The 13,928-nt window shown below is 36.3% G+C and overlaps 1 protein-coding gene across 2 annotated transcripts in view; it reads right to left on the bottom strand.

Annotated features, from left to right (window-relative positions):
- Positions 1-13,928, bottom strand: part of LOC134750876 (NADP-dependent malic enzyme) — a 51,533-nt gene that overhangs the window by 18,389 nt on the left and 19,216 nt on the right. For both annotated transcript variants that reach the window (XM_063686123.1, XM_063686117.1), the window contains exon 2: positions 10,345-10,549. In XM_063686123.1, the coding sequence (XP_063542193.1) occupies positions 10,345-10,549 (205 nt within the window). The remainder of the gene's footprint in view (positions 1-10,344; positions 10,550-13,928) is intronic.

Here is a 13,928-nt window from a genome sequence, read left to right on the forward strand (position 1 = left end):
TACTACCGTACAACCGTACTAGTAAGACAATGTTGATTTCTATTTAATAATTACTCAATGAAGAGTGCACCCTTTTTCATCGCTCTGCATTCTAGTAGATACCTATACAAATCAATCCGCTAGGTACCCTATAGAATATAAATAAAATATAATGTATCACCTATTGTACATGTATATAGCAAATCGTTTTGACAGTTATAAAAATGTAGCTAATTAGACTAGTAGCCTATTGTACGTATGAAGTAATAGTTATTTGTTATACAAGGGTGCAAAGTTGTATTTTACCCGCGAGTGTGGAATTGAAACATGAGCAAGCGAAAGGATTCTATAGTTGAACCACGAGCGAAGCGAGTGGTTCTAAAATAGAATCCTGACCGTAGCGAGTGTTTCAACACACGAGAAGTAAAATACATTTGCACCCGTGTGTAACACAAAACTTTTCCCCTCACTATAGCGAGGAAAGTGCAACATCCACAGGCGTTAGATCATCTTCATCACTGGAATCACTAATTTTTTTACGATATTATAACAGAAAACACTAGAAATTCTGATTTTTACGTGAGTCGGTGAGAACAGTAAAAATTTTGTTGACAATGTTGACATTTCTGTTCTGACGTATGAAATGTCAACGATGCGTTATGAAATTGCATCGACTCAACTTGTGCGTTCAGAATTATATTTAACATCATTACAAAAAATCTAACGTTTCTTATGGAATTTTAAGGTTTATGACAAAATTATTAAATAAAGCAAAATTTTGTATTTTTTATTAGATTCTCAAACCATTTATTTAATGATAATTAATATCGAACGAACCATTATCATGAGCGTTTTACGTTTTGTTATCTGTCAAGCTACTTAAACACGCTCCATCCAAGGTCAAATTACTTTCCCCACTAGTGGATAAAATGCGTTTTTCCCCGCTTGTTTTAAAGGATAATAGACGGCTTTCCGAGCTAGTGAGGGGAAAAAGTAATTCGAGTTAGAGCTCGGAGTGGGCCCGGCCTAGCCTAGGTAGCAACTACCAACCATTCGTCGGTGGCATTCCTCCGCATGTTTAATTGATTGTAAACCACTTCGATTGTGCAAGTGTGACTTGGATTAATTATAAACGAGTAGTGCATAATCAATATTTTTTAATGGCAATAGAAGGACGAGGAGCCAGTTCAGTCAGTGATCAATATAAAATATGGCAGACATATATTGTGCCATTCATTGGTTAACCCTTTTAAATGTTCTTATAATAATCAATTGATTTTGGTCAAAAAAAATTAACCGGAAGGCAAATGAATAATAGTTATTTACGATACAAGTGCGGAAAAGAGGAAATTCGAAACGAGTGGCGATAAATTAAAACACGACCGCAGGGAGTGTTTTAAATCGACACGAGTTGCGAATTACCTATTCGCATGTGTATCGTACAACGTTTTACAGTACATATGGCCCTTTAAACTTTCGACATATGCACGAAAAGTGCTATTTGACGCACTAGTGCGAGAAAGTAGCACCATATGTACTGTAAATAAATTTTCGTTGCTCTCATTATCATTTATACCATTTTCCGGGCTAGCTCTCCATCTATCAAGTACACAGGTGTACCTGTACAGTATCAGCTATAAGTATAACAGTAATAGTGTTAGCACCACAATACACAAACAAACCCATGTTTATGTGAATGTTGGCGTGGATTAGGCTATGAAAAACCTCTGGCTTTATAAAACTTAATTAAGAATATTACCTAAATTAGGAGAGCGATGTAAAAGAAAAAAATGTGAAACAGAATTGGAAGCAGAAAGAAAGTAAAAAAGTTAATTAAAAGCTGATGAATTTAAAGTGAAATATTCGAGAGCAAACACAGACTTGTGACGAAAATCGTTTCGAATACGAAATGATTTGAAACTTACTCATTCTATTAAACAAGTCAGATTTATTTATATTCTTGGCTTGGACCAACAAGCATATTGAATAGGTATTTATGTAAAATCAACAAGTCTTAGGTTTTTAATTTTTCATTAAAATTTTGTTTTTTGTATCATAGATAGGTAATTTACTTTTATCTAATTTATTTAGGAGTGTTTCAATTTTAAATCGATGCAGTACTATGTACCTACCTATATCTTTATGAAGGCTTAAAAGCAAATGATTTTAAGATCATACATTCAATGCTTGCAATACCAATACGTGACTTTCAACACAAAGCAAGGATAGCCTGGCTTAGACCGCACAAATGCTTTACGACCTAGGCCATATGAATAGGCTCTCGATCGATATAAGGGTCTGATCGCAACGCCTAGGCTAGCTAGACACATGTCCACATATTAAAATCAAGGTACAAGGCACCACACATTGACATTTGCACACAATTATGTTTTTACACAAGTAAGTTGTAGTATTTTAACGCGTAACCACATCCTGCTAGCGCGCGGGAAAACTTACGAGAAAAGGAGTTGTAGGTATTTAGCAAGACTTATTAACAGCCTGGTAATGAACGAATTTTATGAACCTGCCGCCGTGCCGCCTCCCGAATGTTACGAGATAGGCTTGACAGGGGACTTGACTTGAAGGTACATACCTAATTAATCTTTTTACGACACTGCCTTCACTTTACTAAACCCTAACATACGTTTTTGTATAGGTATATTAAGTCCAGAACTAAACACATCGTATATATATGTTATTTTGAGATCTTAGTGCAAATACTAAGCTATTAAAACTAACAAACTTCCGTTCACTTTAGTTTGTGGTGTAACCACAGTCGCGGCGGAGGGTTAAATTGAACTAATATTGTGTCGGTGTTTAGCGACGCCGCCGACGCGTTATCTGTCGTTATGGCGACGTTAATCCCGCCTGCAAAGTGCCGGAGCGGAGTACCGATCATTAGTTTTCCTCGGTTTAATGTAGGCTTCTTTTCAAATGGATCGCAAACAAACGCGAACATTTCCAATTGAATAATCTCGGATTTAATTTCATTACTCAAACGGCAGTTTTTTTGAAGATATCGAAAAGTAGGTACGTAAAGAAAAACCGGCCAAGTGCGAGTCGGACTCGCGCACGAAGGGTTCCGTACCATTACGTAAAAAACTGTAAAATAATCACGTTCCTTGTATGAGAGCCCCACTTAAATATTTATTTTATTCTGTTTTTAGTATTTGTTGTTATAGCGGCAACAGAAATGCATCATCCGTGAAAATTTCAACTGTCTAGCTATCACGGTTCATGAGATACAGCCTGGTGACAGACGGACGGACGAAACCCTAAAAACTGAAATAGGTAATATAGTATCAGTAGATTAATCCATACAGTGATAAAAACGGCAAACACGACCTTAATTCCTATTAGTTAATAATGGCAATTAATAACGAACACTTGGAAATGAATACCGCGATTCTTAAATACATAATAAAATAAGTTGTTATCTAAATATTTTATTGCACTTGTTGCTTAGGAAACATAAATATTAAATAATCATGGTAGGTATTCGTAGCTTTCTGAGAATTCGGGTTCGCACGATATCGCAAACAAGTACCTAAACACCTAAACAATGTTCAAATGCGTCAGAGAAACTCCCGACATTGAACGCAATTCCGAGCTGGCAGGAATTTACTCGCAGAAATATTTGGGACGAATTCGATGATAAAACATTCAAATTAAATAGAACAGAAAGGGATTTCTACGACACACGTACGTACGGGAGTACGACATAAATATAAAGACTGTGACATGTCAGCATTTGCACATTTTTCTTTACGCACCGTTCCTATAAGGCGCACAATTTAGGCAGACAGATTAAGTACGTGTGATTAAAATTGCATCTTCAATTTCAGCTTCTAGCAAGGCGGTTATAAAAGCGTCTCCTGTCCGAGTTATTCGAAAAATAAAATAAAAATTTCATGAACCTAATAATAAACAATTACTTAGTCTCCCGTATCGACTTCTAAGTATTTTATCAAGTTAACAAGCTACCAACAGTTATATTTCCCTTCATAAAAGATAAAACATTCGTAAAGTGACATACGTATACAAGTCCTGCTTATCGTTATGTTTACATGCAACCATTAAATACCATTAAGTCCCACGCCCGCGGGCTGAACCGATATGCTAACACAGGCTCGTCCCTGAACTACATGCATGTCACATGCTCCATTACTCACTGCTCTAACCCGATCATTAGTGTTACCTGTCTTTCATTGACCCACAGACATAATCTATCGATCAGGGTCAATCTATGCAGATAACTTAAAGAACAAGACGAAACGAACGAAAAAGTACTCAAGACGGCCAACCTTGCAGCAATCAAGCCTCTAACGGATCTTTAAAAACAGTTTATAAATAGGTAGCATTTATCTGCAGATAAAAAAAGAAAGGTAGAAGGAATATACAGTGTGGAATTTTTTTTATGTGCCCTGGAGGGAAAGTGCCTTAAAACCTTAAGTTAGCTCATTTTACTTAAAGGAAACATTCTTTTATTTTTAAAAAGAAACAAATAAATAAATATTATAGGGACATTCTTACACAAATTGGCTAAGTCCCACGGTAAGCTCAATAAGGCTTGTGTTGTGGGTACTCAGACAACGATATATATAATACTTATACAAATACGTAAATACATAGAAAACATCCATGACTCAGGAACAAATATCTGTTGTTCATCACACAAATAAATGCCCTTACCGGGATTCGAACCCATCAGGACCATCGGCTTCACAGGCAGGGTAACTACCCACTAGGCCAGACTGGTCGTCAATAACTGCTTGTCTCGCCTGGAAATCGAACCGACTAAAAATTCCATAAAATAAATACTCTATATTTTATCCTACTATTCGGTACAGTTAATCTTAATGACAAAATTTCTACAAGAAACATTAGGTCTTACACTCATTAGTGGTACAAAATATCCATAAAGTCGAATATGTGGTACTCAAGAATATTTTTTGACAAGCAAAAAAAAAAAAAAAATACGCGTCGCCTTGAAAACCTCTTCCGTTTTTTTCGTCGGTTAAAAACGTGAAAAAACTTTGAATGCAGATAATTTTTTTTTTAAAGAATGTTTCCTTTAAGTAAAATGAGCTAACTTAAGGTTTTAAGACTTTCAAGGCACTCCCTCCAGGGCCCATTAATTTTTTCCACTCTGTATAACCTGGGAAGATTAAAGATTCCACGAGTGCCAATTAGGCACCTACTTTGCGAAAAGCTCAAGCTTGTAAAAGCAAACCTTGTATTTGATTAATGATTAGTGAGCTCAGCGAGTAGACTCGAGAAAAAAACTGTGAAACAATTACGCAATCATTAATTTCATATCATTATAATTTACTTGAATCTCATGGGTACCAGTTATGGGATATTTTATGGACCTTACTACCTAGTAAGTATCTACTCGTAACTTACTCGTAAGATACCTAGGTCCTAATGGTTGCACAAATACTTGGAATTGGAATTAATTACATTTTTTTTCTACTTCAATCTGCAATCGACTGTTCTAGCCATAAACTAGTGATGGTGCTCTGTGGAAGTGGAACACCACCGTAAATAGTACCTAACCTGAAAAAAAAACCATCTGATTATGACTAGAACAATTACATATTTAGAGAAGATTGTATGTACTCATACCTATCCTACGTCATGCTATTACTCGTATAATCAATAATTTCCACTTCGTAGGCATTCAGTTTGCTTGTATCTACTTACTTCAAATTAATTTAGCTAATGGCAACAACGTAATGATATAAACTAGTCGTTAGTGGATGGCCTAGAATCACCCCCCATAGCTACTGGCCACCCTAATAGTCAGTGCGGGCCCGAGTCCTTGATCAGTGTAGAGCGAAATCGGGTTTTGGCGACCTTCGTTGAAGCTGTTTACCCAAAAGCAAAACGAACCGTATTTTGGGCCCGCGTCACACTCGCTTCTTTTAAAACTTATTTTTTTTCTCATTTGCCCCCGCCATCCGGCGCCTAGCGCGGCCGCTCCACTCGCTCTACCCTAGATCCGGCCCTGCTAATAGTTACTGCCAAATTACAACTTCCTAATAAAATGAATGAGTGAGTAACCTGTCCTAATGGTCAATAATAAACGGACGCTGATAAGCAATAATGTGTTAACCCACATAAGCACCATTTTGAGAAAACGGCGGCCAAAGATTTTTTCGTGGTTTTTGAGTGTTTGTTCTAAAAATTAAAGATTTTGTTCAAACTGTTTTATTTGTCAGTTCAAATACAATGAAAACTAGTGATTTATGATTATAATATTCGAAGTTAATTTAAATTTGTCGCAATAATCACCTTTTTGTTTATTGCGAATTGCTAATGAGGTGAATCTTTCACAAGAACGTGTCAACGTGTCACAATTTTGCTAATTGTGTAAATCTGACTTTGAACTTATAATCAACATGTTATAAACAGCAGAAACTTGTTATTGTTAAATACTAACTAAATATAAATTTTGTTTTGCAATAATCAATCAAGCCCCATAATGTATTGATATGATATTTTTTTCGATTTGCAAGAATGATTCAAGTCTAACATGTTATTTAAAATGTTTAGGAATGTATATACATTCAAATTGTTTAACTTGGAATTTAAAATGAATTGCTAAGATTAACTACAGCATTTTGCGGTTTTGTTTCATTTATTTCGGCAAACTTACCTCAAAAATAAAACCCTTCAAAACTAGTGCGATTAAGGTTTATAAATACCTTATTTCGATCAGCATTAGTATTTACCTCTTGAAAACCGCAACAATTAACTGATTTGTGCACTAAATTCGTAAAATTACTCATTATAAACACAACTTTTAGCAACGCTTACCTTCAAAGCGCTTTTGGTAAACTAAAAGAACTAATGTAATGTGATTTCCGCAAAAATGAGTTAACAACCTCTCTTAATACATTATTGACATTTTAGTATGCGTTCTGCCCATTACTGCAATAAGTTAAGGTACTAAACGCATTAAAGCAAAACAGACACGTGTTAAGGGATTTGTGTTAACCTTTTTTCCTTCTTTTGGAATATTTATAAACTAAGGTCATTTTTGCAAAATAAAGTCGAGCGGACCAGCGACAAAATAACATTACAATCTCATTGTTTATGTTTGACACATTATTGCTTATCAGCATCCAGACATCAAGTCACCATGACTTGGCGCGGCGTCATCATGTCGAACAATATTCGAATTCGATATTTTCCAGCTGGCCTAAATATAACGCAAGAAAGATAAATCAGTACTTATAAAAAGCGTAATTTTGTCCGTTATATGTACAGTATACATTAGTATGATACAGTAGCGGATAATATTAGTGTGTTAGAATTTTAAAACAACGTATCAAGTAGGTATTGCAATGAAAGATTATGCTTGCGCCTCGTCACGGTGATACGCCGCATGAGGCAGGCGGTTTTCCTTCAGATTTTTAGCAAACAGTCAACATTCGGCCTAATTCTTATTTCAATAAACGTCAAAAATGAGATCTCGGTACGATATGGATCGGATCTGTCAGGGTAAAAGTGACGTTTCTCAAACAAAAACGTCACTGTTGACACTGACAGATCCGGTCCATAAACGTCATGAGATGGGATTTTCGCCTTCGATATGTCTGCGAATAGCTGGATTTTATAAGTTGACCACCTTTTGAACGAATGAAGGGCATAGATACCTACCGATTCACAAGTAACAGACGATAATATTATAGGTTTGCCAATATGAGTCATGAGGACTTCTGCAGGCTGTGTCTGTCAGAGCGAAAACAACTTGTTTCTTTAAACACAAATACACAACCGATAAGTTTTTAATTTTATTTTGTAATTACCATAAAACTAGGGTTGCCAACCGTATGTGTGTATTATGTAAACAGGGTGGCTAAAAAATTAGTGCTTTCCCGTTGCCGGGAGGTTTTGGGATTATACTGATGAGCAACTTTTACTATGGGACCAACCACGAAATCGCAAAAAAATACATTTATTTACATTACATGTCCGTCTTAGGGTCACAAACTTACATACGTCTACCAAATTTCAACTTAATTGTCCAGTAGTTTCTGAGAAAATAGGCTGTGACAGACGGACAGACAGACAGACGCACGAGTGATCCTATAAGGGTTCCGTTTTTTCCTTTTGAATAGAATAGAATAGCATTGAATAGAATAGAATAGTTTTTATTTATATAATTTAAGAAAGATTGTTAATGAACCGGTTGTTTCAACAGCATATCAAGCCTATGTAACATCGACGCTAAGGTATGGCATTATATTCTGGGCCAATTCAGTTGACAGAGAGGTGGCATTTAAAGCGCAAAAAAGATGTATTAGATCATTATGTGGAATCCAGCAAACTGATTCATGTTTACCATACTTTAAAAACTTACGAATATTAACTTTACCCTGTTTATATATTTTTGAAATTGTAGTTTTTGTAAAATGCAATCCGCAGCTATTTCAGCAGTTTAAGAGTATACGTCTTAGAAACAAAATCAATTCGTTGCCTTCCAAAACGGCGTTATTTAGAAAAAGTATATTTGGAATGGCTCCAAAATTTTTTAATAAAATTCCAAATGAGCTAAGAAATACAGATGACATGATTAGTTTTAAAAGTAAGTTATTTAAATTTTTAATTGACAAAGCATATTATAGTGTAAGTGAATTTTTGTTAGATGATTTTGATAAGTAATGGTAACTGTGCTCAGCATGCAGCCACAGTCCATAAATGGAAAATTGTACGCCTTACGGCACAACATAGTGATACAATGATTATGTGAGACCTGTACTTATGTACCTTACCTATGTTGAACAAATAAATGCTTTTGACTTTTTTTTGACTTTATTCGTAAACACAGACAATAGACATACATTAAAAGAACATAGTGAAAATAAAGTGTCACGAAATGGCCCCATCTCAGCATGCTGCTGGCGACTTCCAGCGCTGATCTTCCGTTGATGTTATCATCAAGAAGTCAGACAATTCCTCGAATCAAAAGATACATTGAAATCTAATTTCTTGAATCCCAAATATCCCCATCGCAAGAATACCCAATAATGCGAAAGACGAGTCCAGCAAGCCGAGACTCCCGATTTCAGACGATTTAAATGTAATTGAAAATGAGACATTTAGACTCACTTGTTCACCCACTGACTGTTCTTGTTGACTTGTTGTCTTTGTCACTTGCGAGTGACTAAAACAAGTGTCTAAACTGTGAAATTATTTAATGTAATTGAAAATGTTGACGAAAACACGTGTAGGTACTGAGTGAGGGGTCTGCTCACCAAGTCGCGACACAGACCCCCTCGCGAGGGGCGGCTACAAGGGGCCGTTGTACAAAGAGTGGTACTAAAAGGTTTGTACCTATAGGTAGGTATTGTAGTCTGGCTAGTGACGTGCATGCCGATTACTTGAATACTAAATAATTTCGAATTTTTATTGTTATTGAATTTATTTTGTTATTAGGTCGTTAGTAGGCAGGTACTCGTAATTGGTAGCATTATTCATAATAAATATATCAGTTTACGTATTGGAATCTTAATCTTGCAGACAAGGATTATAGATCAATATAATTCACTTAATTGTTTCAAAAGAAATAGGGTCATTGCGCTAGTTTTCGTCCAGCTCTAGTTTTCGTCCACTTGACGAAATTTGAATATAAACCTACATTGCTGCACAAATTTGGACTTATTGCAATCCTTAATGTCTAAACAATATAATATCTATCTACATAAAAAAATATATTTCGCAAGCAGAAAATTAAAACGACACGAAACGAAAATGAAATGACAATGTGGACGAAAACTAGAGCATGGACGGAAACTAGCGCAATGATCCTATAAGATATTATTTTATTGTATATGTTTTAATTATCTATTTTTAAAATATGTTTACCAAAACTTTTAGAAGCAGATATCTCAACGAATGTTGATAAGTAATATAGGTATTTACGTATAGGCACTATAGGTACTAAATATTATTTAAAGGTAACTAGCGAGTCGTAATAAGTTAACTGTTGTTAGTCATAGTAATAGAAAGTTAATAGGGTAGGAATTAAAATAAACGTATTTCTAATGGTACCCGAAAAGAAAAGTAAAGACTTGTATTTAAGCCCTATATTTAATTCAATTGTTCTCATTATAAAATGTAAACAGTCTAAACACGATGCAAAGTTGTCAGAAAGTTTAAACCACGTGAACTTTGATACCTGCCGCAAACAAACAAACATCGCGATTAGCATGACAATCGAGCAGCTGTTCCAAGTTCCGACGCCGGATCCGGGCCGCGGTGGATCACTGCGACCACTTCCGCACATAACCATGACCTAACCAAATTACTCGCGGTCATCGATGTATCCACTGTAAGGGTACTATCACTAGTTACCTTGTTCAGGCCGGGGTGTTTGAGCCGGTCGAGCCCCGATAGTCGGCTGGAGGACTGTCCGTCCCCGCAGCCCCACAGCCCGAGTCTGTCGCGGTCCATAGCGTCGAACGTGCACTTCGCTCTGGCGTCGGCCAGCGACTGCCGTTCGCCGCCGAACGCGCCGGTTTTGTCTCGTACCGCGGGGGGACCCATGGCGCACTCGCTCCTGGGAAAGCGGGAAAATTTTCAGCGATATTTTTTCCCTGATAGGGCGCTGCGGTTGCGGCCGCCCGATAAGAGATGGCGCTGTGATACAATATTCCACTTAACACAATAATAAAATTGTAGAATTACTGAAATACAACTCTGGGTACCATAAATCCTAAATACGAGGGACAAACTGAAAGTTTTCAGATTAGAGAAAACTGTAGTAATTAGGCCGTCATTCTTTATTTTAATACTTGCTTTAGCTTTTTCTTATCGCGTGTAGAATTTTGAGTATGGCCCTGATTCCTGAAACGCAAGGCTCATTCTCCCAAAGCCTTTTTGGTATGATTTTGGGTCATCAGAGGTTTTGTATGAAATACGTGAGTAGCATGAGGTAGGTACCAATCAATATGAAATTTTGACAAAATTTCTCGGGTCAAAATTGGAATACCTAACGCTCGAACATACATTTTCAAATTGTCAGCAATCCGGAAAATACAAATGAATGACATATAGCTCAAAAAATTAATAAGGGTTATATTTTCACAAATTATATGCCTCTTTATGTTATATTACTCGAACTTTCAGTGTTGCCTATGTATTTATAATGCACGGAGTAGGTATATTTAGTATACATTTATGATGCGCTACATTGTCTATGACATCTTTATGCATGAATTTATCATAAACTTGTGTCATGGATCGTTCGGTCTGTGCGGTCTGTCAATTCGATAACAGATGGCAGGCCGTGGGAGTGGGAAATGTTCCGATTGCACAACTTATGTAAATAATTTAATTAATTGAATATCTAAAGAAAAATAACATCGACTGTTTTTATATGTTTGAGAAACATCAGTCAGTTATTATACTTTTCATTTCTCATGCTCTGAAAGAGGGTCATTGTTGTTCTAAAAGGTGTGCAGATAATGATACGTGTCTGCACTAGAGCATTTTACGTTCGAAGTACTTTTTTTAGGATAAGCAATTAAAATTTGAGTTTAAATGGATTTGTTATACAATTTCCACTCTGATATTTGACTCTCCATTCCATAAATAACGATACTTTTGCCTGAATTGTTAATTAAAAGTACACTCATGAAATACTAAAATATTGTATATATGTCTGTTTTAAAAAAAACACATGCATTTTACTTTTCTCGTATTCGAAATGAAAAGTAGAGTGGTTAACTCGGATGAAAGGCATCATTTCAGCCCCGGACTATGCGTTCGAGCGCCAAAATACATCGGCAGAAATGAGTGCCTTTCATCCCTTGGTTAACAATCTATATACTATTTAAAATGTTTCATTGCTTATAGATATTTGAAATTATAGGAAACATAAGGTAAATTTCGAGTCTCAATATTAAAATAGTTACAGAAAATTTGTAGCAACGGTGGCGATTTTATATTTAAAAAAGTCGGACTTAGACCAAGTCTAACTAAGTTCAACCGGGGTTGCAACTATTGGGTTATTGCGTCTATTTAGTTATTTCTCGAATAGGTACGATATGTTACGTTTTATTCTTCAAGTACGTAGGCTAGCTCAGGCTCAGGCTCAGGCTCAGGCTCAGGCTCAGGCGTGTAGAGGGCGGTTCCAAATAAGAAATAACGACTCTTGTAATTTACATTGTTTAAAAAAACCGGCCAAGTGCGAGTCGGACTCGCGCACGAAGGGTTCCGTGCCGTTACGCAAAAAAACGGCAAAAAAATCATGTTGTATGGGAGCCCTGCTTAAACATTTATTTTATACTATTTTTAGTATTTGTTGTTATAGCGGCAACAGAAATAGGTACATCATCTGTAAAAATTTCAACTGTCAAGCTATCACGGTTCATGAGATACAGCCTGGTGACAGAAGGACAGACAGAGCTACTTAGATACATATATAGTTCTAAATATGTACCTACTTAGGTACATATATAGTTCTAAATAGCGCCATGGGCATAAAAATACAACACATAAAAATTATAATTATATTTTTTCATAAAATAATTCCACCAGAGACCAGAAATCTATAGTTACGTAATAGAGATATACCTAGAACTTGAGTTATACCGATATATAATCGATATACAACCACCGAAACCACATATGTATACGTTATCAGTGATAATTGCGGAGGTCGGTGACCCGTGACCAAAACACGTCGCTATGTAGGTATAGCAAACTACGAGTAAATACATATATACCTATCGCCATGACCTCAACTCAACCCCCTCGAAGTAGATCGATTGAGAATTTAAAGCGATAGCGACCTGCCTACCTAAAGTTTACACAAGCACTTTTGCTCTCGACTAAAAAGAGCTTCCTACCTACTTACACTACTTAAAAGATACAACAAAAACTGATTGTGATTGTAGCTATAAAACAGTTAATGATTTCACACGCGGCCTGCTCTTATGTAAATAATCGCTAAGAAAGGTTTATTCTTAGATACAGCTGCTACAACTTATATTATTATTGTTAATTTTAACTCATTACATGTATAGGAAACACTTATTCTGCTTAAGTGTAAGCCTTTTCGACAATCGCACGTCATGAAATACGCTATATCTAAAGCTACATCGCGGTGACGTGATTTTTTTGCCGTTTTTTGCGTAACGGTACGGAACCCTTCGTGCGAGAATCCGACTCGCACTTGGCCGGTTTTTTATATACTTACTAAAAATAACAATTCAAAAACATGATATCCTCGATCCCGGACACGTACAGCCGTCTCGCTCGCGCTTTCGCTTAGTGATTAGTATTAGTGTAATAAATAAGAAAGTTATGCTTTAAATAAAGCAACAATAAATAAGAAGTAATTATACTAGACAGCAGTACCGTAGTGACTTTCCTACTAAACTACTTTAATGCTAGGGCCAATAATTGGCTATTTCACCCTACCAACCTCTACGCTACGAGATGGCTACGGCCCTCCGGCTACGACTATGATCTACGCAATGCTACGTCACCGCCCTGAAAATTAGTTCAACCAAAAGGGCCATGGCGTATAAGTTACTTTACCTAGGCTTTTGGTATGACATTATTATTATTAGACATCTAAAAGCCGCGGAAAGTGTTGTTAAAAAAATGTTCTTGCAATTTTCCCTTTTTATTTAATAAGTATTTATAACTATTTTTAAAGTAAGTAATTATTTATTTATCGTGTCACATAAAGCCAGTTAAGGTGCACTTAGAGCTTGAACTAATCTTGTCGATAAATGTGTCGTTTTCAAGCAAAACGTACCACATTGTCGCTTGCCAATAAGAACGCTCTAAAAGGGTTATTCGTATAAAGATGCAAGCAAATTTCGTCCTCATTGTAAGCGACGATGTGGTACCTTTTGCTTTAAAACGTCACAAATACTTGGCTACGGCCTACCTACGCGGGCACCCAGGGCATTCGAAGCCTCTCT

Source organism: Cydia strobilella, chromosome 2 (assembly GCF_947568885.1).
Source record: "Cydia strobilella chromosome 2, ilCydStro3.1, whole genome shotgun sequence".
Taxonomy (NCBI): domain Eukaryota; kingdom Metazoa; phylum Arthropoda; class Insecta; order Lepidoptera; family Tortricidae; genus Cydia; species Cydia strobilella.